General features: G+C 40.9%; 1 protein-coding gene across 1 annotated transcript in view; it reads left to right on the forward strand.

Annotated features, from left to right (window-relative positions):
- Positions 1-6025: 6025 nt before the first annotated feature.
- The window catches only part of kif1aa (kinesin family member 1Aa), a gene marked incomplete at both ends in the record, with an annotated part of 35657 nt that continues 13865 nt past the window's right edge, over positions 6026-27817 (forward strand). Inside the window, 24 exons of the mRNA XM_083970833.1 lie at positions 6026-6131; positions 13795-13868; positions 13988-14170; positions 14274-14339; positions 14430-14608; positions 14916-15027; positions 15285-15362; positions 15462-15527; positions 15621-15638; positions 15733-15811; positions 15891-15969; positions 16256-16398; positions 19948-20150; positions 20898-20977; positions 21209-21284; positions 21901-21980; positions 22138-22244; positions 22347-22430; positions 22534-22714; positions 22949-23021; positions 23449-23539; positions 23717-23865; positions 23957-24135; positions 26028-26165. Of these exons, the coding sequence (XP_083826959.1) occupies positions 6026-6131; positions 13795-13868; positions 13988-14170; positions 14274-14339; positions 14430-14608; positions 14916-15027; positions 15285-15362; positions 15462-15527; positions 15621-15638; positions 15733-15811; positions 15891-15969; positions 16256-16398; positions 19948-20150; positions 20898-20977; positions 21209-21284; positions 21901-21980; positions 22138-22244; positions 22347-22430; positions 22534-22714; positions 22949-23021; positions 23449-23539; positions 23717-23865; positions 23957-24135; positions 26028-26165 (2624 nt within the window). The remainder of the gene's footprint in view (positions 6132-13794; positions 13869-13987; positions 14171-14273; positions 14340-14429; positions 14609-14915; positions 15028-15284; positions 15363-15461; positions 15528-15620; positions 15639-15732; positions 15812-15890; positions 15970-16255; positions 16399-19947; positions 20151-20897; positions 20978-21208; positions 21285-21900; positions 21981-22137; positions 22245-22346; positions 22431-22533; positions 22715-22948; positions 23022-23448; positions 23540-23716; positions 23866-23956; positions 24136-26027; positions 26166-27817) is intronic.

Raw genomic sequence — 27817 nt, forward strand, 5'->3', positions numbered from 1 at the left:
ATTTAGTTTGTGATATTATTGCCTCTGTCGTTTCCACGCTGGAGATGATTAGGGCGGGAGCTGGGTGCTCTGCATGCTCTGATAGAGACACACCAAGCATCTCTTTAAGAAAACATGTCTGTCACACTGGGCTCAAGGCAGCCGCTCACTCAACCAATAAATTATTCAGGCTTCTGTGCGACTGAATTTAGACATGGCAGGGCAGAGCTGGAAGGCTGTGCAGAAACAATACCACAGGCTCCTCCTGCATCTTCCTGTAGTGGACGCTGGAACGCCCAAATAATCCCAACACATTTCCTTTCACGCTCACCTCTAAAACTGAGCCTTCAGCTTGGCCAAGTTCACTTTAGAACAGATTGGACAAGTGCTTTTGGGAGTGCCTCAACTCACATGAAGTATGTGGTGATTCACAGCAGTGACATCATTGTGTTTCATCTGCTGTGATTCACACTCGCATCTTACAGTATGTTCTTGGGTTGGTAGACTGTGTAACACTTGAAGCAGCATATTCCTTCAGTGCGTGGATTAGACCTTGAAATCTTAATGCTGGTGAATTAAATAAAGCAGCAGCATTAGATAGAAGTGGAAGAGACAGAGGGGGCCCAAGAGAAATGTTACACACCAACTAGATGAGTCCAAGAGAGAGAGAGAGAGAGCAGTAGGAATGGTAGGACTGTGCAAAGAGCAAGGTCACCAAACACAATTGCATTGTGTTTCACTCAGCATGTAACCTGAGCAGCCAAAGTATCCTACCACCAGATAGAGAGTTCCTGTTCAATACCCCTCACTGCTGCAATGGATTCACTGCTTTTTCCTTATACTAGCTGGGTAAATATTCTCACACACCCCACTTATGTTTTGGGTGAGGTCTGATTTTAACTAAGAGGTAGAAGACTTCCGGCAGATGATTGATAATAATAATTCCTCTTTTTTATGTGTCACCTTTAAAAACAAGGGTTTAGAAAGTGTGTTGACAAAAACCAGACACACATGAGAACAAAAGCAGAACCCAACAACAGTGATAAAAAAAGAAAGAAAGCCCATCAGAGCCCAAGCAGGCAACCCAAGAGGCAATAGGAGAACCTGGCTGATAACATAAGCTGAGACCAAGAGGTAAGCAGTAAGATGTAAATTGATATAAGCAGTTGAGTCAATGACAGAAATAATAATAGGAGGCGTAAGCACTAGAACAACATAAAGCACAGGATGAAAGAAGAAAATTAAAACGAGTAGAGCCAAAAGAAAAACTAAAAACAGTAAGAAACAGATATACACAGTTCAACAAAATTAGACAAAAAGGCAAAAGTGCTGTTCAGGATCCAGACAGTGTTAAGATAATATTGATCTGTTAACAACAGCCTTTGTAGCCAGCAAATCATCATGATCGTCCAGTCCTACGGTGAGGGTCAGGTCACCAGGAGACAGAGACATCAGATGTACTCCTCTCATCTCTCCAATCAACTCAATGACTGTCTGAGAGCTTCTCACTGGGGGGAGGAAACCGTGTCCTCTCACCTCAGCAGGTCATTTGTTTCAACCCTGTGATACGACCCACTGAAGCATCTCACAAAGTGCTTTGACCTTTCCTCTTCATCGCTGTAGTAAATAAACATGAAGGTATGGCACGGTCATGGTATATTTGGATGGATATATGGATTGTGATTTGGTTAGAATAAGTCCCTCTGGATGGCTGGATGGATGAAAACAACAACATTAACTGCTCCAAACACCATTCTCCTGTGTGACGCCTTTGATGACTCATCCACCCACCAAAACAGACTGTGACGTGCTTTGTACTACGTCATTAGACTACGGCCGCTAGATGTCACCTGCCAATAGAATATATAGGTCAATAATCTGCTACACAAACGACCTCTGGCCTCTTTTCCGGTGCGTTCACCCTAATGATTCTTTAAGGCCCCACAGACAAAGACGACTTATCTTCCCTTATGACCAGATAGAAGCCCTTTTATATCCTGATGTGATTTCTTTTAGAAAATGTAATATGCGCTGCAAGCAATGTAGATATTTCAATGTCACATAGTCTTTTTCAATAAATTCTAACTCAAGATCAAAGCTTTTGATATGAGAAATGCCACCGTAGGGGGGGCGACTAGTATCTTTTTCTTTCAAATGTACCATTTTTGGGGTTTTAAGAACATACATTTTCACTAATTTGCGGCCATTTGTCACTCAAAAATTAGATCTTATATATGATATTTTGTATTTTCTACATCTTTTAATTTTTCATATTTTCATTATTTTAAAACAAGACCTCTTTAAATACATTAATGAGCCACAATAGTAAGGAACAATGGAAAGAAGAGATTTAGGATCAGCTCAGGATTGTAATAGTAGTACAAAACCATCCACAACACTGGCTGATCAGTGTATATGAAGCCTTTTACATATAATAAAACACCTGCACTGTGTTACTGTTTATAATAGTTGAATGTAAAGTGGGTATATGGCGGCTGAACATGTGACATCTTTAAAGTTCCCCATGGTGGCTGAAATCCCCACAATCAGACAGGAGCTGGCTTCACCAGCAGACATTATGACATGTTGTAGTAGGAAATGCACAAGTGTTACTATCTACATTAATGATGCCTCCAGCATGACAATGATCCCAATTTAGCCATAATTAATTCAACCATTAACACCTGTGCTTCTCCTGCTGCTGAGTGTTAAAACATCATTTTGCCAAATACCAGGTGTGAATGATGTAAGAGAGGGGTATATGGCTTACTGCCAGGGCTCACTGGGGCACTTGATTGAACAAAAATATTTCACTCATTCTATAACATATCAAAATGTCTGCCATTAAAGCGGTCCTCAATGGTACAGGTGTCCTAACCCACATCATTTAGTTAGCGTCAAGATAATGAAAAAATACTTAATTGTTTTTATTTTTGTTAATTGTATTAAAGAGGACAGTTGCATCCGATTGTGCTGCATTTAAATCAGTTCAGAGTCAAGGCCTGTGTTTTAAACCACACACAGAGCTACATGAGGAAAGGCACAGGTGATAATAATAGATAGATAATAGATGATAACGATGGGTGAATTCCTCAGTCTCAGGTTGTTTGTATTGTGCAGGCCGGGACACTTCAATAGAACAAAGACTGTGCAGTTTCCTTTTTAGGACAAGAAGAACTGGCTACAAGATCTTCAACTCTGCAATGCAGATTCCTCACATCACTTGTAGAAAGAGGCGTATGCAGGAGCAGCATCTTTACGAAATAAACACAGCAGATATTTCTGCGACAGTAACCTGCCTTCACAGCCTCAGTTGCTGTGATTTTATATTGTGTACTTCACTGAACAGGCAGTTTCCATGGTGCAGAGACCTGCTTTGTGCCAGTTTGTCTTGTCACAGCTTGATGTCCCCGACCTGACCTACTAAACCCTATTCATGCACACTGCAGTTTTCAGGCTACTGCATTCAAAACAAGCCTTTAAATAAACTGAGATATTAAATTTTTATTTATGTGACCACAGTGTCTGCTGCTTTTAACATGAAATAAAAGGTATCACACTGAGGTGTTTCAGAGGAGGATAACTCTTGCTCTGTCTACACCCTCTCCCTCCCTCCCTCTCCCTCTCTCTCTCTCTCTCGTCCCACTACTGCATTGATGCTGTTACCTCCCTCGGTGGTGATGTCACCGGCTCAGTGGAGCTCGAGCATCCTTGGTTGAGACAGGGAGACAACAGAGCCATCTTGCCCCGCTCCGTGTTGTGAAAAAGCGGGCCGGGCGTCCTAGCAAACAGCCGTCCCTTCCCGGGTCTCTGTACGGTGGCAAGGCTGGGCGGAGGGAGGGAGGGTCGGTGGGTACGAGACACCGTCGCGCTGCCCGTTTTCATGGAGAGGAGAGGCTGTTAGCGGAGGCAGTGCCAGACCTGGAGGAGGCTGGAGGCTGGATAATAAAGCAGACGAGCTCGACTAACCCGGGTCACTACACGGTACCAAGACGTTAGTGGGACTGCGGAGGTAGGTTTGCGTTTTTCTTTCGATATTTTTTCCATTGTCTCAGCGGCTGTGCAGGTTTAATGAGGCAGCCTGTATTTACTCAGTGTTAAACCTCCTGGGAGGAGATGGGCACTGGGTGCGGCCATTGAGGAGGCTGTCAGTGTCGGAAGGATAGTAAAGAGACGCACTGACAGTAACGCTGCTCGATAACACGATGTGTGTAGCCCACTGTGAGGTTATTTAAAAAATATATATATTTTATATGTTTTAACGCAATGTTTTTATACGGTGCGCGAGCAGAAGGAGGTTGATAAATGCCCTGTCACGAGGCGACAGGCAGAGGTGCAGCTTGTGTTGAAGAAACATTGAATCATAAGCTCTGAAAATGACGCAATAACTCATCTTTTTATATTTATATAGCCTACATAAAGTAATTACACCTGTCAACTATCAGTTCTAGCCCGAACCATGTACAGGCCTTCAGTCAGTGTTAGACTGGGGTCTGTGTCTTTGCTGAGACGTTTAAAGAACCTCCAGGTAAATATGTATTTTTATGGGCAACAAGGTAAAATTGTATCAACGTGTCGTCACAGCGGCATGGTAATTACATTAGCCTTTGTCACCAGGAAGATGGTGGCCGCCCATCTGAGCTGCATCATCAGCTGATTGGTCTGTATGGGCAGATTATGAACATGGATGTTGGCTGGGGGAAAAAAAACACAGATTTATATTTTTGGGGGCTGGGATGAAGATGTATTTTCACACAAGGTATTAAGTGGGCAAGGTCCAGTTTTAACATGTGAATTTCATCATTGTCACTTATCATATGTTTTAATCTTCTGTATCATTGAGTCTGTTGTATTTTTTTTTCCAACCACAGTTTGTTCTCAGGGTGATTTAGTATGTGGTTGCACCTTAAAAATCTACATAGGAGCTTGTACCAGAAAGCAGGGTGACACAGCAAATTTACAACAGTGATGATGGTGATGATGATGGTGGTGGTGATGAGGATGATGATGATGGCAGATGTCTGAGTCACTATTCGTTTGAACTGAATATTCATACTAAATCCCAAATCGTGGCCATGAACAAATTTGATGACACTTTCCCTTATTTAAGCGCCATGAAATAGTTGCGTTATTTGCAGTTTGGCCTGTGACACGCAGTGAAAGCTATTTGTATCATACTGCTTGTTGTTAAAGCTTATTGATGAAAACATTAAATGATTAATTTGATCATGATGGATGATGAGTCATGGTAGCTCTTAATACACCCACAGCGCCCGCCACACACTAAAATCACATAGTAATTGAATGTTCATATTCAGTCTTTCAGGAGACAGTGACACGTTACAAATTGTTCATGAAACGGAGCTGCTGAATGAAGCCAGAGCCTGGATTTGTGGCTGGTTACAGTGCCATTGTCAGGCAGGGAAACAACCTGACGTTCAGCTGCTGCTGCACTTCTTTTGTCACTGCTCGCTGTATTATCCATATCCCTGGGCTGTAGCTGACCGTGCATGGTCTTTTCATGTTTCAGCCACAGCCCTGCCCTGCTCTATTGTTCTGGTCACGACAATATAATTGGACCAGTACAATTTGCATAACATAACATAACATAACATAACATCTCCTTCCTGAAAAACTATGCAGGGCATTCCACTTTAAATCACCTTTTGTCAAATTTTTAAGCAGCATTTTACATTGTACCTATATGCTTCTACCACCCTTTATCACTTCTGTCTCTTATAATTGCTTACATCATCTTGCATCTTACTGTGGTTCCTCAGGTCATAGCCTATGTCATTGGGTTCTTGAATTGCCTGTGTTTCTTGGGATATTGTGAGTTTTATGTCACTGTTGTTTGGGTTGTGTTTTTCTGTTTTTGTTCTTGTGTGTTTCAGCTTTTATGTCAAATCACAAAGGGAATATTTATAATTACTATCAATCATGACACAGCATCATTTACTACCTGTAATCACTCTCTTCTACAGACCTGCAGGCCCTCCACCTGGGCACTAACAAAGGTACCCCAGGGTGCTAGGAAGACAGCACCATGGCAGGGGCCTCTGTAAAGGTGGCGGTGCGTGTCCGCCCCTTCAATTCAAGGGAGATTGGAAAAGACAGCAAATGCATCATTCAGATGACTGGAAACACCACCAGTGAGTACCCCAACCACAACTTCTTTACTGATATGCTGATCATCCAGTTCTCCATTTGAATAATCCACCTATAGCTGGTGCAGTTGATGTAGTAAATAAACGTAGGCATCTTTAGGATACGATATAGTTTACAGAAACGAATGGCTACTGATTACAGGAGAAACAGTATTGTAGAAACTAGTTTCATTCAGTCACTCAATCATTTATCATCTTGAGCTTGGGGGCTCTTCTCCAAGCAGAAGGTCTGAGTTCAAGCCTTTCCAGCTGTTCTGCTGCTGACCTTGACCTCTGACTTCCCTGCACAAGAGGATTATTGAAAAGATGAATTTCTTCTGCGTAGGACCCAGGGTGACTGTGCAAATCACCAGTAAACAAGGGAGGCCTATTTCAAGACACGTGATATGAGCAAAGCAGATATTTCAAAAACAGCTTTAATTTCAGAGGAGGGCGGTCGAGATTAGAGCTAATTTTATTCTGTCCCTGAGAAAACATCAAATTAATGAACTTGTCTGCAAGATTTAACAACTGTCAGATTACTGCAGCGTCCTTATCAGAGCAATAGGAGTTATCAGATTGAAACCACCTGCACTGGAACTGTACTGCTGAAGGCGACATAATCTCTCTGCAAATTTGACCTGATGTTTATTTAGGACAAGGCCTTTTATTTATTTATGCAGCAGATTAGGCCGGATTTAAAAATAGCTCCTTATTTAACATTTTGTAATTAAGTGCTCTATTTAAGTTTGCTACAATGTGGAATAAACAATAAGCACAATAATGACGGAGGACATTTGGAAGAGGCGTTATTATTGTCTTCCGAAATGACAATGATTGAATTTATAAGAGTTTACAGTGGATTTTGCAAAACCTTCTCTTATTGTTTTCGTGCCCATATGTTGCACAGTTTTGAAGCCCACATTTCCTGGGTTAGGTGGTGCACAGAGCGAGAGGGCTCTGGTCGAGAGGAGACTGGAAAGATACTCGATATGTAGTCTGCTTAGCAAGGTAAAGCCATTCGTCAATAATGGATGAGGCTTCCTGAAATATTTACCGTTTGGCCTAATTTAGCCATCTCACCCCTCCTTCCTCATGTCATGGCTGACTACACAACAAGCTGCGTGGCTTTTTTGGGCTGCCATATTGTAACTATGTGATTAATTTGCATTTCGTGATTTGGTTCCCCACCACACTGAATACGTATCATGTAAAGAATTCCTACGCATTTAAAAAAAAAAAAAAAAAAAAAAAAGCCCCTTCAAGATTTCACAGTATGATGTGTTTTAAAAGAGCGATGCCTTGGCACAGAGCTTCTTCCTGTGCAGCAGTGGGCAATTAATATTTTTGTTGGTATCTTCTCTTTTAGCAGTGTAAACATAGATCAGAGGCTCTGTTGTCCACTGGGAACATAGTCACTGTGTGGGTGTGCTTGGGATATTGTCTTTTTAAAAGATTTTTTAAATTAATTTGTGAATTTTATTTCTAATCACACAAGGTCTGTTTGATTTGATCTATGTACACAGTAACATGACGATCAGCACAGCGTTTTCTCATTCTTTACTTATGCTAATGTTAATGTTACCAATACCCTGTTCTGGAAGGGCCAGATTGTTCACCCTTGGGTTTATTTCCATAAGAAGATATAGTTGTGGTTTCAAGTACAAGACCCCATCTTGGTGTAATTTTACAATCTCCTCTCATAGGCTTCTTCCTGGAACAACAGCTTGTGGAGACAGACTGTTTTCCAAGTGATTGAATCAAAGTTTAGTACATTTAGATTAAACACTCAGAGAAACCGAACCCTGGAAAGCACAGTGGGTTCTGTTGGGTGGGGCTTTGGGCCTGGTTGAAAGCTGAGACTGTTGTTGTGACATCACAAAGTTACAAAGTCCTGACAGCTGGTTTTAAGACACAGTTTCTGAATACAGACTGTGAGCATTTCTCTCTGGACTTTGACACTTTGATAGTATTGATATAGAACCTGGACCTCATCTATAAACAGAAAAGACATGGGAACTTGACTTTAAACAATATGGGACCCTTAAAAGCTGTTTGTTTGTGAGTGAACCCAATGCACAGTGTTGGAGGACAGACTCCACTGTGGCTTAATCTGCACTGTATAGTGTCACTCAGTCTGTCAACTGTCACTTGTGAGAAACATAATGTACCCCAGACTACTACAACTACTACCAAAGATGATTTTGATAGATTTTCAAAACTTTGATCCTTGAATTACAGTTAAATTTAATAAAGTCCAATATAAGTAACACAAAAATATGCTTAAGATCTTCCCACATTGTCTCCTTGGCTTGATCGCTCACAAGTGGCAATTTGTTGATTGCAACGAAAGCTCCAGGAAAGAGGAAATAATTAATGTAAGCTGATTTGCAGTGGACATCTGAATTCAATATACGACAGGGAAGCCCCCATAGTGATCACTAAAGCAGCCCTGTATGAACAGGTTTCAGCCAGACCTATGTCACGACTCTGTTTCATCAGTCTACCTACTCCTGAAATCAAGCTGAGTCTACCACTACTACGTCAGCAGTGCTGGAAAATTTCATGTTGGTCAGATGCACCAACCTGCAGGTCTTTCAGTGGAGCTGAATAACTGAGTCGACGGCTCTGGATGTGAGCTGGAGGATGTGAGCAGACTGATGTCATGAAAAAGCCCATTGGTTGCAGCGTCTGGAGGGGGTACAGAGGCAGAATATAAATGCCCCTTTGTATTTCTGTAGTCTGGGCTGAGGAAAGGAAGAAGAAGAAAGAGTTTTCTGGGTTTTTTGTGCGTGTCTCACTCTCTGCTTTGTGCTCTCTGACACCCATGTGTGGGTCAATAGCCCAGTTCCCACAAAGCAGGAGAATGGCAGTAATCTTGTTGTGTGAGAGATCTACCCTCCCACGCTGACCTTAATTAAGATGCAGGGGACAGACCTGAAGGAGCACTGGGCCTCCCTCCAGAGGGCCAAGTGCAAATACTTAGCGGGAAGATTTCACTTTATTTTGCAGCAGAAAGCATAAATACATCCAGATTATTTTCACTGCTGGGCTGATTTAAAATATCTGTGTATAGGTTCATGTCTGTAATGTGTAATGAATCTGTGTAATGCATCATTAGCACAATATTAACTGCTATATCATGTTGATTTTGGCGAGACAGCTAGAGTGTCTCTTTCTCTTTGAGATTCAGATGCTTTACTAGCTTAGAGCTGAAGCAGCAGACAACAAGCGGCTGCTGCTGCTGCTGAATATAACATCTATGAGGCTCTCCTCCTCTCCCCTGTCAGTGGGTTCACATCCCCTCTGCCAGACCCCGCTGACGCAGCCACATTTCCTCTCCTATTGACTGGGGCAGGTCACCCGTGACAGTCTGACCAGCGTCACTCACTCACAATTATGAAGACCCAGCAGCTATGACAAAGACTGACACGGAACGTGCTGTAATAGGATGCTGCAAATATAAGATACATTTAAACAAGAGCAGATGATCGACACTATAATTAGCATAAATGATGTAAAACGTGACAGCGACAATGTTGAATAGAAGGGAAGTTCAACAAAAAAAAGTGGGTGTACTAAAACTTTGGGCCTGGTGAACATGGCACATGATGCTACTTTCAATTAGACGGATTGAAGTGGATTTTTGAAATTCCAGTGTAGTGATTATTGGGCTGTAAAACTGCGTAGAACCACTGACATGTCTGACATGTACAGTAGTGTCTTATGTCAAACAATTTAGCAGCTTGTTTCATTAAAATAAGCAATAGTAGAGTAATAAATGTTTATCAATACCGCTACTGGACCATTGTTAAATAACAGCTTCATTTCTGAGGCGTTGTTTAGCTCAGTTGGTAGAGCAGGCGCCCCATATGCAGAGGCTATAGTCCTCGCTGCAGTCGGCCCTGTATTGAATCCCTTGACTCAGGTGGCACTTTGCTGCATGTCATTCCCCCTCTCTCTTCCTCCCATTACCTGTCTCTCTCTCAACTACACTTTCAATTAAGGCGAAAAAGCCCAAAATAAAGCCCATAAATAACATCTTAATTTTTTTTTTACAAAAACAAAACAATTAATGAATTAATCCAGAAATACACATTATTCATAGCTGTCTCATGAAAATAAAAACTAAACAAAGCATTTCTATTAAGGAACAAATGAAGAGCTACTGTAAATCCCAGTTAATGAACATTTGACTGTTCTGCATCAGTCGTCAGTATTAAGTGGAGCAGATTGCAATGTTACACTGCACTCAAGGACATAATGTTGATGATTATTGTAATGAAACTATGAAATATGTTTTTTTATTATATGTCAGATCAATCATTCTTATGGATCATCAAGATATTAAGAAATTGGATTTTGGGGAGTTTGGCTCCTGGAGAACTGAAAACATCAGCTCGAATGTAACTTTTATAGATATTATTAATTATGTCATTTATCTGCTTTTCATTCATTACATTTTTGACTTAAAATTGAATCTGTTGAAGACAATGTGGTCACTCTTCAGTCGTCCCTCTCTTTTGTGTATCTGAATTTGCTGATACGCTCAAACTATAAGCCTGCATATGCAAAACAGTGCTGATAAAACACTTCACACTCCTGGCCACCTCCGATAGTGTGGGAAAGGAGAACACCGCTGGAAGAAAAATGAGCTGCTCCTGTCTAATTACATTTGACCTCCATGACTCGACTTCCAGACCTGGCGTCATCTATAAACTCAGCACCTTGCAATTAATCAGGTGTTTCCATCATAAAAAAAGGGGAAGGGTCGTAAAGGGGCGTATGATGAAGATCAGAGTCGTGCTCTGTGCTGCTGACGCTCAGGTGGTGATGCACAAGCTGTGAACACGGACATCATCACCCGTACTACTGAGTGCAATTCAAATAGGCATATGTTCTCCCTCATAATCGCTGCCACTTAGTAATTACCGTCCCTGAGACACAGGCGCTCGTCTTTCTGCTGCTCGAATATGTGGGTGGGGCTCATGTGAATCATAGCACAGTCAAAGATGAGTAAGCAACAAGAGGTTTCGTTTCTGGGCAGTCAGGAGGGCAGTCTGATCTTTACATAGACTTCATTTTAAAGGTTTTGTAAATCAGTCAAGGTGTCATTTTTTGATTTGTTTATTTTTTTATGGTTGTTCTCTGTAAAAGAATTGAGATGTTACTGAAGCAGACCAGCGTTTTTTACTCAGAAAGCCAGAAAGTCAGGTCTTTAGCTTTAGTTTCACTACATGGCAACTCCACCTTGTGTGACCCTCATTCATCATCACACTTTGTAAAAAGCCCCCATGCATCTACATATACATGTAATAGAGCACTATAATAATGAAAGAGATGTGTGTTGGAAAATGTATGTAAAACAAACAGGCCGTTGCTTCCTACAGGATATTATAGGCACTACTACTACTGTAGTGTTTCACCTGCTTCATTAAATGCTCCAACCATGCATAAAAAAAAACAAAAAACAAATACGCAAAAAACACACATTTTCTTACACCTCTAGTTAGAACAGGCCTATAGTTACAACAGGTGCCAGATATCGGCCAGATTTTTCCACCACATGTGTTGCAAGGCCACAGCTGGAACATCACTGATACACAAATGTGATGAGAGGATGGATTAGTAACCATTTCTTGTTCGCTGGTAAACGGCCGTTTGTCTGATGTCATTTCCGTCTATGTCTGATGTCATGGCCCATTACTGTAGAAGACATCTGTGGCAGAAGACAGAGCGCAGCAGGGGAAATGAGCAGTATGTAAAAGATTTCTGGCTGATTGATGAAATTGATTGATTAAGTGCAGAAATGCTGCTAAGTGCAGAAACGCTGCTTTGATAAAGGTCGATGAGAGCACTGTGAATAAACTGCAGAGGATCTATGTTCAGAGCACCTGAACACATCGTGCCATGTAAACAATGCCTCATCTCTTTGTCATGGTTGGACCTGAAACCTGAAACCCAAGTCAGCCACACTGGCCTATATTTCATAGCTGGAAACACAGTAGCAGCGTAGAGAGGAAATAGCCGTGTGTACACTTAGTTTAGAGTGTACTTAGCTCTGGGCCTTTTCCTCTGTTATCGACCACATCTGCATTAGCAGAAAAGATGGTGTCTGGAGCTCTGGGAGCCTGGAGGAAGCATTTTCACAGCTGGCATCATCAGACCACACCAGGCATGTTGTTCCTGGGTGGGCACACGGGGTGATGCCTTGGGGGGGAAAAAACAGGAGCAATTTTCACTTCTGTTTCTGAAATGTCATCAGTAACTAGGTACACCGTGTAAATTGTCTTCTCCAGGTTGTGAGATTGGAAACAGACATCACAGTGCTGACAGACATTTGTTTCTGAAGGCATGTTTCTACATAACCCTTGTTGCTGCTGCGTGTTCATTTGTGAATATTAATATTTTGTGTGGCTCAGTTTTTTTATAAAACCTTTGAGTGCAATTATAAATTAAGTTAAAGAATCAACCATTAATAAGCTAAATTCATTTGTTAATTTTATGTACTCTTGGGAAAGCTGCAATGATTCTAACTGTAACATTTCCAGATTCATTCACTGTTTATAACAGCCTCATGAGCCACCAACAAACTCTTCTGTATTAACCACACTTCACTGAAAACCAATAAACAGCAGTGATGTGACTAACAGATGAAGTAAACCAGAAAAAGATGTGTCTGCATGACTTCCTCAGTTTTATCTGTAAAGGGTCACAGAGCGGACATACAGTATCTAAAAGCAGGTGAGGTCACATATCAGCAGGAAATAATCCGATCAGACATCATCATTCAAACACAGTCATCACTGGTCGTCCTGGCCATCTAAACCCATCAGACCGCACTATTATTGCTCTGCCTGTGATTCTCTGTGACTGGAAAAAATCCACTGACCACCATGAATCAACAATATCATTTGATTAAAAAGAATTCATGTGTGATGGGAAAACATTCATGTGTTTAAGTAGATTGATTGAAGTAATGGTAGATGGTAGACCTGTCAGAGAGCGAGCTCAAGGCTGAAGGTTGTTTGATGCTGTTGAAAGATGAGCTGAGCCTGAGCTCTCCTAAAATGGCCACTACGCCTGGTTGGAAACAACATGGCCTTTTCATGTGGCACCACCGTCAGGCCTCATTGTTTACACTGGAAATAAGGACACAAACTTGTCTTTTTTTTTTAACTAATAGTTTTTGTTTTTTAGTAAAAGTGTCACACAGTCTTCACCAGGACAAGTAACTATACAGTTGATCAATGGTCAGCAGTGAGTCATTTTCTTAGTGATTTATTCTACATAAAAACACATCTTTGTACATTACTGTACATTCAATTAGAGCTGTCAAAATAAAATTTCAACAATGTGAGCAAAGAGACTCAGAGCTATGATTATGTTCAAATGGCATACTTTTCTGTTCAATACAAAAACAACCAAATAAAATCAACTAATGAGTCATGTATTTCAGCCCATGATATCACTTTCATCTTCCAAAAAATGCCACTAGTCCCAAACATCTGCAGTCTTGTGTTTTGCTTCACTGAGGAGGCTTTAACACAGATGACTGAAGCCTTCTGCGCCCTGTTAGCACAACATGACACCGACTGAGTTCAGATCCAGTTTCACGTGGGCGACTCTCACCCTCCCACTGACCCGGGTTCCTTGTTCTGTCTTTCAGCCATCATCAACCCCAAGCAGGCCAAAGACAACAAGAGCTTCAACTTTGATTACTCCTACTGGTCCCACACCACGGTAACTATTTCTGTTCCCCCAGAGTCACACACACACACACACACACATTTTTGTTTGACTGGACTGATTAAGATGAATTTGAAGATGTACATTAGCTGATCACTGTCCTCTGTCCACAGCCCGATGACGTCGAGTATCACTCTCAGATGCAAGTATACAAGGACATTGGGGAGGAAATGCTGCTGCACGCCTTCGAGGGTTACAACGTCTGCATCTTTGCTTATGGCCAGACAGGTGCTGGCAAGTCCTATACCATGATGGGAAAACAAGATGTCAAGGATCAGCAAGGAATTATTCCCTTGGTATGAACAATTACTTCATCAGCGCTTATACTAATAGCAAAAGGAAGGTTGACTCTAGGAGGCAACACTTCTGAGAATAATGTTGTTATTTTGCTCTTTCCAGCTGTGTGAAGATCTTTTCATGAAGATCAATGACAACACAGACAACAGCATGTCCTACTCTGTGGAGGTAAGTACAGGTGTCACCAGCTGCAATGTGTGTACATTATACTGGGACATGTCACATGTTTATGGTGTGTCATATTATGAATCTGAACAGGTGAGTTACATGGAGATCTACTGTGAACGTGTACGGGACCTGCTGAACCCCAAAAACAAAGGGCACCTGCGTGTAAGAGAGCATCCTCTGATGGGGCCCTACGTGGAGGACCTGTCCAAGCTGGCTGTCACCTCCTACAATGACATCCAGGACCTGATGGACTCTGGCAACAAGGCCAGGTGACGGAGCCGTCCACTCATTCAGTCACTTCACTCTGTTTTCTGACTAGTGAACGAGCAGTGAATCTAATAAAACTAAGGTGAAACAAAAACAAGCTAGATTAAAGTTGAAATATGTTAATCAGTCAAAGTCATCTCTGATGAGCGCGGGAAGTTACAGACTGAAATTCACACTTTTTAAACTGTACACAGATTCACTTCATTGAATTATTTAAATTTAATCAAACATTGTCCATCCAAACATCACTTATAAGGGTGAAACAGACCGACTCACAGACTAATGAAAACATATCGTCTGTCTCTGCAGGACTGTGGCTGCCACCAACATGAATGAGACGAGCAGTCGCTCTCACGCTGTCTTCAACATCATATTCACTCAGAAACGCCACGACGCAGAGTCGGACAATACTACTGAGAAGGTATAGGGGCTTTATCACATCCTGAGTGAATCTGTTTAACATTGATCTGCTCCCACTGCTTATCTATAAGCTGATTGATGACAGTGATTTAAATCTTGTCTTGTATTGGAAATCAATGATGGCTTGAAGGTCATCGTGATAATAAAACATTGTTTTTTTTAATGAAAGCCATCTTTGAAAATTAAGATGAACAGGTTAGCTTTTCTGTTTTGTAATTGTTATTTGCTTGACTCAATTTCCTGGGTTTTCTGTTGAAGGTCAGCAAAGTAAGTTTGGTGGATCTTGCTGGCAGTGAGAGGGCGGACTCTACTGGAGCCAAAGGGACAAGGCTTAAGGTACAAATGTTTCCCTCTGCTCAGATGTGGATTCAGAGCAAGGCACTTGATATACAGTACGTATAATGTACATATTATTCTCTGCTTGTTCCATCACAGGAAGGAGCAAATATCAACAAATCTCTAACTACCCTGGGGAAAGTCATCTCCGCTTTGGCAGAAGTGGTTTGTATTTTATCTTTTTATATTTGTACATGTGAAATAATGCAGTAATTACGTAGAATAAAGATGTTCATCTTACTGTCTCCTTCATTTTAGGACTCAGGGCCAAATAAGGTAATTTATTTAAATTCAGTTTTTAAATTAAAATTAATATTTTACTAAATGCCAATAAATACATTGATTGTAATGTGTTTTATTTAATATGCAGAATAAAAAGAAGAAAAAAGCCGAAAGCTTCATCCCCTACAGAGATTCAGTTTTGACCTGGCTGCTGAGAGAAAATTTGGGTAAGTACTCAGTTTTTCTGTTCATATTAGGAACACATTAGTTTAATTTCTAATCGATCTCTTTTCTACCCTGTGTCAGGGGGTAACTCTCGCACTGCGATGGTCGCTGCCCTGAGTCCAGCAGATATCAACTACGACGAGACCCTCAGCACACTCAGGTAGAGAGCACACATCACATTTTCTGCTGCATCTCTTCCCTCCCACACAGCAGATGAATGTGGCTTTGAAGGACGCTGATGCCAGTGAGACTAAGTGTTACATAATACACGGCTTCCTCAGCGGCCTGCATCACTTTCACACTTCAAACACCCTTGACGAGTTTTAGCTGCATTGCCAGGCTGCAGGATCGTGTGGGTGTGTTATGTACAGGGGGGGGGGGGCTGTGGATAGTCACGTCCCTCACCTCTGTCAGCGTGCTCAGTGATCCCTCCCTCATTCCCACAGGTACGCAGACCGCGCCAAACAGATTCGCTGTAACGCTGTCATCAATGAGGATCCCAACAACAGATTGGTGCGCGAGCTGAAGGAGGAGGTGTCTCGCCTGAAAGATCTCCTCTGCGCCCAGGGCCTGGGTGACATCATTGAGAGTAAGGAGTCATTGACTGGATTTATCTGATCATTAGTGTTAGATCTGTATTAATTTCAAACACTGCTCTGGCTCAAACCTCTTTTCTAAGCAGGCACGTTATTGTCAGGTTGACATAAACCTCCACTGTCCCCCTCACAATCACTACACTTTTATTCTCAAACATTGTTCTCAGTTTTCTCTTGTGTGTTGAAGTGTGTTCAGATTCAGTACATGAGGCAAAGGAAGAAAAAGCAATGCGAAGATATGACTGGAGATAGGGCTAAGGTTACATTTTTAGATTGTGGCCTGGCCAGGACAATTTAATCCTATATTGTAAAAATAAACAGACAGAAAGTAGTGTGACTGTACATAAAGATGGACATGGCCTATGTGAATCTCAAACTGAACAGTCGGTGAACAGATGATGATCTTGAACATGAGCAGCGTTCATACTGACGAGAGTGCAACACCACTCATGTTTATGACAGTTTAACGGCACACTGCATGACGTCTCCATAGATGCAGCCCAGCGTCAATAGTATGTTGCTGCAGTACAGATGGTAAAGACATATGCTGAAGTCAATTCAGTTGAGTGTTTGAAGCAGTTTTATGAACAAACAAGTGAAGATAGCACAATTTCCAGGTTTTTCCATATGTTTTTTACACTTTCTGCAGAACATGACACATTTTTTAGAGGTAAAATACATTCTCAACCTCAACATTGTTTTTTTTAGCGTTAAATGTAACTAATGTCTGTGATTCTTCACTGCCACAATAATTCCTTTTGTTTGTGAGTGGCAGTGAACAAGTTCATTTTCATCTGTATGAACTGAACTTAATACTAGTTCTTTATGAAAGTATACTGGCACAACAGTGCCCACAGGTTTCTGCAGAGCTGTTTTAAAGCTCAGTGTGAGCTGTCCTGTTGTCACCATCTTGGTAATGCATGACTCCACCCTGTACTCCTGCTTAATATAAAATGGGCAAAGGTGGGGCATGTGTGGAGCTGTGACACCAATGAATACCAGTTTTGGGCAAGGATATGCTCATCCAACTGCAGATTCACTGCAGTGTTTGTAAACATGTTACAGTAATTTCTGCTGTTAAGTTGAGCCTGGACTCATTTGAGAAACCACAGTTTTTGATTTTTCAGTATTCAGTGTTTCATTTTTCAACCCCAGAGGGCTTCTCACAGTAGCTTCTGGTGCTGGGCAAGACTAGTCAGCTGACCTCAATGTTTCATCAGTTGAAAATACATAAGGCTTTTAAAAAAAAAAAATCAAAAACCAGCTTTAGGCTCAACTCATTTGCTTCAGTCATTCAGCCATGTGATTGCCTCACCTGTTCTGCCACATGCTTTCATTTGGACGGGGTTAAACTGAAACAGTAAACGTTAACGCTAATGAAACAATCTGTTCACTTTTGCTTCATGAAGCTGACAGGTTAGTTGGTCAGACTGTTACACAGGCCAAGTAACACAGGCCAACTATTTTCACTGCAAGAGGCTGAAAGAGAGAAAGAGCTCTAAGTCTTGGTACATGCACCATCACTGGTTTAATACAGTGTTTATCACAATAATGTGTGTCCTTATTCTCATCATAACCATTAGGAGCACTTCAATGACAACACATGTAGGAGAAAACTCTGAACAAATGAAAATATCTGAGCAATGTATTATGTTAAGCGGTGGAACCAAATTTATATTTATTTTTATGTACTGATGGTATTCATCAAATAATAAGTTAATGTTTACATCTATGCACATTTGTATCTAAGCTGTTTCTCTCTCTCTCTCTCTCTCTCTCTCTGTCACTCTTTATCTTCTCCTCTCCCAGCATATCGAGCGTCTGGTGCTGAGATAGAGGGTTTGAAATGTGTGTTTTTTAGCTCTGGCTTTTGCTCTTGCAGCAGCTTAGCATCACCGGCGCTTACTGTGACAGTAAATAGTAGCTTTTCCGTGTTCTCTGCAGCACCACAGTATCATGAAGAGTTAAGCAGAATAATTCAGGGTGATTTATAATGAAACACAGCCAGCTATAAATATGAATGCAACATTTATATGTAACATAGTTCAGGTCTACGGATGATTTTCAGGCTACGACACTGTGGCTCTAATCTTCCGGACCTTATGAGCTGCAGTGTGTGAGTGCTATGTCATGGTGCTGTAGAGATCTGTGTATGGCTTCTTAGCTGTGGCATTGCTGGAACAGAGCTTAACTGTTCATGAAGCAAGAAAGCAGAGCAATACAAAACGAAAGGTTATTGACTACAGTATCATCACATACTGTATACTGCGATCCTATCTTTAATTTCCCTGATGTAGAAACTGTTGCTTCCCATTCCCCTGGCATGGTCTGTCTGGCTCTGTCACCTCCTGTTGGCAGTCATAAAGAAGAGCATGTAGTAAACATAAGATGAAAACGCATCCCTCAGTCACATAAAAGAGTATAATCGCTTGCATAATATTGGATCTTTGAGGTCGTCATCTCATTTTATGTCATAAATTTTTATTGTCTCTCTATAATACATGACTTCATTAACTGCACTGCGAAGGCGATATTATGTGATCCATCTTGGCAGGCAACAGCTTGTCCAGATGGATGGGTGTGATACAGTTTCCCAATTTATTGCTCTGTGTTGCCATAGCAGCAGCTGCAGGGTTGATATCCTTTATTTTGTAGAGTCTGTCATAGGTCTTTGAGGTGCCACAACAATGCAGGCAGAAGACGTGTACACAGAACATGACGTAAAAACTATTTTGATAATTGGAAAAATACTAAATGTGGTAACAGAACGTCCAAGGACACAGATTTCTAAACTGTGCAAACAAACTTACCACAGTGGGTGATTCACAGCCAGAGCAATGGATTTCTACTTTCAGTATTTAATTGACCTTGCTAATTTTAGAGAAGCACACTGGGCATTAAATGCATCCTGTTGCTTGATATAATGCTAGAATAATCTGAAGTCTAAAGTGATCTTGTTTCCCAATGTTCTCTGCAAGAACAATAACCCTATTAAAAATTAGTCATTGTGTGTCTGCACACAGTGACTCATTTATTTTCCACACACGGTGACTGATTTTATTTCTACTGTTTAGGATGCTCGATTAGAACCTACATTTCAGTCTTGCAAAAAAATTCTATTTTAATTGGTAAATGAATTACTGTATATACAGTATATAATATATACTCGTAATATATACGTATTATCTACTGTATATTTAGTTTAACGTTTTCCTGTTTTTGAATGATCCTGCACATGATGCTCTGCTTGATGTTTTCATACAATACAGTAGCTGCATTTCTTTGGTCACAGCTCGACGGCCTTGTTGCATTTTTTAAGTTGGTCTTCTTTGCGTGTGGTGCTGCCTTCGCTTGTTGCTTTAGTTAAAATTTCTCTCTGTGAGTTAGATTTGTTTCAAGATACATGTCTTCTTTCTTTTTTTCTTCTCTGCTCTCCCTTCTGTCCTCTTCCTCATCTGTCTGCATTTCTTTATTCCCTATTATCGATTATCCCAACTTCCTGTACACTCCTCGCGCCCCCCCCATCCCTCCCACCCCGACAGACCTATCCGATTACAAGAACAATAACAATAAAGGCCAAGCTGTGAATCAAAGGGATGATCTCTCCACAGTGACCAATGCCATGACAGGGATGAGTCCCTCTCCGTCTCTCTCAGCCTTGTCCAGCCGAGCTGGATCCATCGCCAGTCTGCACGACCGCATAATGTTCAGCCCAGGCAGCGAGGAGGCCATCGAGAGGCTCAAGGTGAAACTGTTCATCTGAAAAACACACTCTGCTTTCATACAGTGTAGTTGAACTTCATGTTCATAATGTCATTCAATATCATATTATCATATTATTTGCAGGCACACTGTCAGTATCTTTCATCAACTGATGTACAGTATTATGGCTTCACTAGCCTCACCCACTCATTGCTGCTAAAGATGTCAATCTTTAAAAACAGGTTGCACTATTCAGTTAAAAATATATTTTAATACATTTTATATGTATGTGAGAATCACCATTAGAGGGATGAGAGCAGCCCAGCAGACAAACATTGGCAATGAAGCGTGACAACAGTGCTGGGTCTGATTTAAACAGAGGGCATTTCAGTTCATGTTCAACACCTAAACCCCAAAGTCTGAGCACTCCTTCTTTATAGTGTCTTCATAATGTATTTTAAACATCTGAGCACTGTAGGTTTTTAGCAGGCGTTACCCAACAACAAACAGAACAGAAAACAGCAGCCGATGTTTGTGTCCTACTGAGTATTTACAGTTCAGGACAGTGTATGTGGGATTTACTCAGAATACACTGTAGTGTGTACAGCTCTGAAGCTCAGAAGAAAAGGCTGTATCCAGCTTTGTACTTGTTAGTAGGACTGATTCATGTTGGTTTTGGGCTTTTAATGGGATTTGTTGACCAAAAATTATATTTAATGCCACCATCACAACACTTGCCCTTGAAATGACTGTTTAATTTAATCACCACTGTCTTTTTAAAAACTGTTAGGAAACAGAGAAAATCATTGCTGAACTCAATGAAACTTGGGAGGAGAAGCTTCGCCGAACAGAGGCCATCAGAATGGAGAGGTTAGATTCACCGTTTTCTACTTTTACACTTTATTTTATTACAAAACAAAATTCTTTTTGAGATTCAGTTTTTCTCTTTGAAAAGAGTTAAAGCAAACAACAGACAACATGACCTCAAACAATGATCTGATGACAACGAAAAACAAGTTGTTACTTTTTAGTCTCTGTATCAGAGTTGTAGTTAATAATCTTGTTTGTTCAGTATTTAAAACACCTATCATTTCTCCACAGAGAGGCCTTGCTGGCAGAAATGGGCGTAGCAATGCGAGAAGATGGCGGGACAGTTGGTGTGTTCTCACCTAAGAAGGTATGAGACCTGTCCAAAGCTCCTGTCTTGTCTAACCTTTACAGTTTGAATTGTTGACTAAATTGCTTGTTTATTTACCCCAAAGCCCACTGATAGCCCTAGAAAGCCCCAGCCCGTGTTTATCGACACAGTTGGGCTGTTTTCCCCCAATGAGGTTTGTTGAGCTGTGAAGTGTTTAAAGCTGTCTTTTTCTCTGAGTGCTCTAGTCTCTCTGCAGAGGAGCCTTGCCAAGGCAGATCAGTCGAGGGTTTCTCTTTTTCATCAAGTGTTATCTTAAATCTACTTCATTACTCACTTCAAACACTCCTTCACTGCACTAAAGGCAGCAACAAGTGTAAACATGGGGGAAAAGATAATGGTAGTGCCCCAATTTCAGTGATTTATTGCTGTTTGCCTGCAGCCCCATAACATCTGGCTGAGACTACATTAAACACTCATGCTGTGAAGCCGTGGGGAGTGAATCTGACTGCATGGTTTTAACTGTCACTGGTTTTGTCTTACAGATAGAGACTGCTTTTCAGTCCTGTTGTGCACAATATGTTATTGTAAATAGCATATGTATAGTAAATGACTCAACATTTCTACAGTGAGTAAATTATCTCTTGTTCTGTGTCAGACGCCTCATCTGGTGAACCTCAATGAGGATCCTCTGATGTCTGAGTGCCTGCTGTACTACATTAAAGACGGGATTACCAGGTTAGACACCGACATTTTACTGTATAATATGAAGGCACTACCTGAAATAAAACCCACTTTATCTTGTAAGAGAACAGATTTTTCACAAAAAGCATAGAATATCTAGGTAAAGTGTGTCAATTTCTTGCTCTCACAGTATTCTCTTTGGTTGTTTTAGGGTTGGTCGTTTAGACGCCAGCAGTCGTCAGGACATCGTCCTCAGTGGTCACTTCATCAAGGATGAGCACTGCACTTTTACGAGTTCTACTGGACCAGCTGGAGAAAGTAAGGCCTTTATCATGCTTCACTGGTGTGAAGTTCTGTACATCAGAGTACTATACTGACAGACTGGAGGGAATGCCTGACATTGTCTCCTCTGTTCCTAAGCACTGGTTATCCTGGAGCCCTGTGAAGGAGCTGAAACATATGTCAATGGAAAGAGAGTGACGGAGACTACTGTCCTCAGATCAGGTCAGTAAGTCTCTTGCGCTCCATCTACCTCACTTTATCCTAGTCCCAACATGTGTGTTGTGCCCTCTTTATGTTTGTATTTACTTTACTCATACCCTCACAGGAAACCGAATCATCCTGGGGAAGAGCCACGTGTTCCGGTTCAACCACCCTGTCCAGGCGAGGGCTGAGAGGGAGAGGACGCCCTGCGTTGAAACACCTGCTGAGCCTGTGGACTGGGCCTTTGCCCAGAGGGAACTGCTAGAGAAACAGGGAATTGACATGAAACAGGAAATGGAACAGAGGTACTTTGAAGAAATACTGTAATACCAAGGAAAACAAATCTATTTGCACAGCCACAAGGCGTCAGGTGCTGGTCGGCAGCAGGAGCATATGAAATAGGTGAAAAATAACCACCGCACACTGTTAAGGACTCTACTGTGATTTATTTGTGGCGAAAAACACATTTCGAACACATAGGCTGTTTCCTGTGAGGTGAAGCATCATTTCTCTCAAGCTTCTTTTTTTCATGTGTGCAGGCTGCAGGAGTTGGAGGACCAGTATCGAAAAGAAAGAGAGGAGACCCACAACCTTCTGGAGCAGCAAAGACTGGTACAGTAATGAGCAGATTGAAAGTATCATCACCACCAAGAGGTTTTCTCCTGTTCCTCATCTGCTTAGGTTCTTTGAAAAGCTGATACAGAATGATTGTTTATCATGGTTCATTGTGCAGGTAGAGGCTGCAAACCATGTGGTGTATGCTCTGTACTGTGTCAAATAATTGTTAGAAATGACAGTATGTTCTGTTCTTTTGTGTTCATAGGTGTTATCTCTCATACCACATCTTAAATGAATTTAAGATTATTATTTTTTTAGATATTAAGATTTTACATGCTTTACATGGAATAGATACATTTTGCGAATTAACTATTTCCTCTATTTCAATGATTTTGCCAGTTGACTGAACTCTGTTCCTAAATGGCTTGTTAATGCAACAACCAGCTGTTTTAACATGAATCTTCATCAATCAATTGTTAAGGATTATGAGAGCAAACTGGAAGCTCTTCAGAAGCAAGTGGACCGTTATTACCCAGAAGCCACTGAAGAAGAGGAGGAGCCTGAGGAAGAAGGTAGTGTATATAATCAGAAACAAATATGTGCTCACACATTTATGTGTTGTTAGTAAGAAAATCCTTTTGATGATGATGATGATGATGATGATGATGATGATGATGATGATGATGATGATGATGATGATGATGATGATGATGATGATGATGATGATGGATTATTCTTGTGGCCCACAGTGCAGTGGACTGAGAGGGAGAGGGAGCTCGCTGTGTGGAGCTTTCGTAAGTGGAGGTGCTACCAGTTCACCTCTCTGCGTGACCTGTTGTGGGGAAATGCCATCTTCCTCAAAGAGGCCAATGCCATCAGTGTGGAACTCAAGAAGAAGGTCCAACATGTTTCTGTTACTATAGACCACTGTATAAACGGATGTTGTTAAAGGCAGTTTGATTGTAACAATGTTTGGTGTGTCCCTGCAGGTCCAGTTCCAGTTTGTGCTGCTGACAGACACTCTCTATTCACCCCTGCCTCCTGACCTGTTGCCCCCAGAGGCAACGAAAGACAGAGAGAAGCGACACTTCCCACGTACCATTGTCGCAGTGGAGGTGCAGGACCAGAAGAATGGAGCCACTCACTACTGGACATTAGAAAAACTAAGGTATGGTGACTTCAAAAAGCCTTCAGACTGATTTTAATGTGGCATAGTATTAATCTGAAATTGATGAAATTGCCATTTTGCTAGAAACATGTTTTTAATATTTATCTCTATAATGCATTATAACCATACTTATAATAAGTTATAATGCAATTCTAGCACTGTATAACTATAGTTATAAACACTCATAAATGATTGTAATGCTTAATAACAATAATCATTACACATTTTAAAGCTTTTTATCATGACTTATAGGTCAGGTATTATAATACGTTATAATTGTTAGTAACTCGCTGACAATGCCCACATTGATAATGCATCATAAATACTGTATAGTTATAATGTGTTATAATTGGCTTCTAAACGTGTATAACTATCATTATAAACACTCATAAATGATCATAAGACTTTATAACAATAAGCATAACACATCATAGACCATTTTATAATGGCTTATAAGATCAAGTATTATAATAGAGTTATAATGCTCTATAATGTGTTATGATTATTGTTATAAAGCCTTATGATAATTTATGAGTGTTTATAATGATAGTTATACACGTTTATAAGACAATTATTACCCATTAAATTATATTTATAATGCATTATCGATGTGGGCATTGTCAGCGAGTTACTAACAATTATTATGTATTATAATACCTGACCTTAAGTGATATGGTGATAAAATGCTTTATAATGTGTTATGCCTACTGTTATAAAGCATTATGATCATTTATGAGTGTTTATAACTATAGTTATACAGTGCTATAACTGCATTATAAATCATTATAAGTATGGTTATAATGTGTTATAGGGATAGGCATCAAAGTGTTACCGAAATGGTAGCAGATAAAAAATAAGTATTTCAGGACTTTGTAGTAACCCTTGAGTAAGTCTCTGCAAACTTTGCACACCTGGATTTGGGCAGTTGATCCCATTCTCTGTCTGATCCTCTCCAGCTCTGTCCGATTTTATGTCTTCTGGTCTCTTTGACCCCTGGGGTTGTGGTTGGGCTATTCAAGGATAGAGACTTGTCCTGTGGCTACTTCAGTGTCTTTTTGGCTTCAGGTCGTTCTGTACTGTAGTTCAGCTGAGAGGAGGCTTAGTGGCTACGATCTCTCCACGCTACCACAAAGGTCTGATTTTTGGAGTGCTGCTGAGATGTTTGTGCTTTTGGCTCATGCTCCCATCTCTGCAGAGAACGTGTGATGCTTTGTTAAAGTCAAAGTTAAAGACCTTTGTGCCAAGTCGACTCCAGGGAGAGTCCTGGTGTTTCCAAACTTTTTTGTGGCCTCTGTGCTGATTTGTGCCTCACAAAGGTCCAATCCATTCAGGTGGACTTAATAAAGTTCTAAGAGCAAACAAGAGGTATCTGACCACAGAAAAGGCTCTTAATACTGCATTACATGAAAAAAAAAGTTCTCACATTGTCAGTATGAGTTATTAAATGGATTGAGTGACAAAAATGGCAATTTTATCCATCTTAAATTAAATCTACAGCACAGTAACATGTAGATTAAGTCTAATGCTGTGACAGATATGCCATACTACTGCCATACTGTAATACTACTGCCATTAAAGTAGCTTTCCAATGTTCTTTCAGTGTTACACTGTAATATGTAGAGACCATATAATTTTAGTTGGCTGCTCTGTAGCTCATTAAGTCGAATGATTTCACTAGAAACATTCCTTCAGTAATTGCTTCACCAAATAAAAATGTCTGTAAGCCTGTGATATATGGCGGTGACAAAAGGAGAGATGTCATCGATGTCCATGAGGGATACATTTCTCATAAAACACACTTTTCACCGCAAGAATATTTCTCATTAACTCCATGTTGTGGAGCTTATAATCATAAATAACACGATCCTGGTAATTGTTGCTGACACTTACAGGCAGAGGCTCGATCTCATGAGGGAGATGTATGACCGTGCTGCTGAAGTTCCCAACACCACCACTGAGGATTGTGAAAATGTGATGACCGGAGGCGACCCCTTCTATGATCGCTTCCCCTGGTTCCGTCTGGTTGGCAGGTACAGTAAACACTGACTACCACCTGCCCTACACAGTGTATGACAGCACAGACAGGCATTCATACTGAGCGCACACACAGAGGACAACAGCAGTGAGCAAACAGAAGCCCAGTGGTAGTCATATCTGTCCATTAAGCATAATGGGAACTGCCACATACTGTGCATGTGGTTAACTGATAGACCATAATGACAGAGACAACCAGCTCGAAGTAGTCTGCAGCCCACTTCATTATGATGTCTCTGTCATTATGTACTGAAGTCTGATGTCCCTTGTCTCTGCTCTGAGTGCTCCACTGTGATCATATCTCATCTAATATAACAACTGTATTTGTACGAAGGACTGACTGGGCGTTGTTTGTCATAAGCATACTGTACAGTGATAACAAGGCTGCACAAATCCGATGATTGAGAAGGTTTTTCAGTCTTCATTATACTGTGAGTTCTTTTTTTTAATGATTTGTGCTTTTCAAGGGTGAATCAAGTTTCTTTCCTGAATTTATTTTTCTGATGTCACTGTGAATTTATTGTGTATTTTTTGCTGGACATGAAGCTTTGCAGCTTGAACACACAGGTGTGGACTGATGAACACTTCTGCTTGTTGGTGCCAATGGGAAAAATCATCTGTGAAACATTTGAGGACAAATTTTCTTCAGTCCTCCTACTCAAAGCCTGCTGCTTCTTTCTCTACCACCTTGGCATGCATCCTCACAAACCCTGTGCCAAGCTCTCTCTCTCTTTCTTTCTTTTCTCTCTATCCCTCTCTCTACACATAGTCACATGCCCATGTTACATAACATCCAGGATATAAAGCTTTTAATGTCATTTAGCACCTGCAAGACAAGCAAAAATGATCAGGCAGCAAATGTTCCCTGAAAATATGTTCTTTGTCAGCTCGTTCATAATATCTGTTATACAATAGGTGAGTAATACTGGCCTATGTAGCCAAATGCACCACATTTAATGAAACGTAGCTGCCCAGTCAAATTAAGCTGAAAGTGGATGTGGCAGTTTTATTTGGATTATTCATTTGTATTTATTATTTTTTGTACTCTAAAGCCAAAAACAGCCTTTAAGATCACTGCTCTAGTGCACTCATGATGGAGGGCTGCTGATTTTGAAGTTAAACATTAGCAGGGAATCTACAGAGGGTTTCTGTTGTATTTAAGTACAAATTCTCTAAACCAACATTCACGCTCAGCAGACTGGTTATATTGGATAGTTACAAGTGACTATTTGTTAAAAAATGAACCAAGTAATTTAATAGTTCCTCCCTTTCCACTGATATCACCCAATCTGGGTCTGAGGTCTGACTCAGACCAAGATATCTGGTAAAGAGTGGCCTAAATGAATTTGTGTGTCACAAGTAGCCTCCACCTATACATGGTCCTTCATCATGCTCATGTTTGGGAACACAGAACTACATGCTATCCTCTCATAGGTGGTTTAACACTTTTTACAACCACAGTAGTTTGTTTGCACTCCTCCACGTGTAGTCTCTGTCTCCACTGTGTGCTGTCCACTAAAGCAGCAGATGTGGGTTCAAAAGGATGAGGGTTTTCTTCACTGGGCCTCTCCATATGCTGCTCTACCACCCCTCTTGTTTGAACAAGTGTGTGCTTTCTATCCAACTGTACTAACCTAGTTCCCATGTC

This window comes from Trachurus trachurus (assembly GCF_905171665.1).
Source record: "Trachurus trachurus genome assembly, chromosome: 4".
Classification (NCBI taxonomy): domain Eukaryota; kingdom Metazoa; phylum Chordata; class Actinopteri; order Carangiformes; family Carangidae; genus Trachurus; species Trachurus trachurus.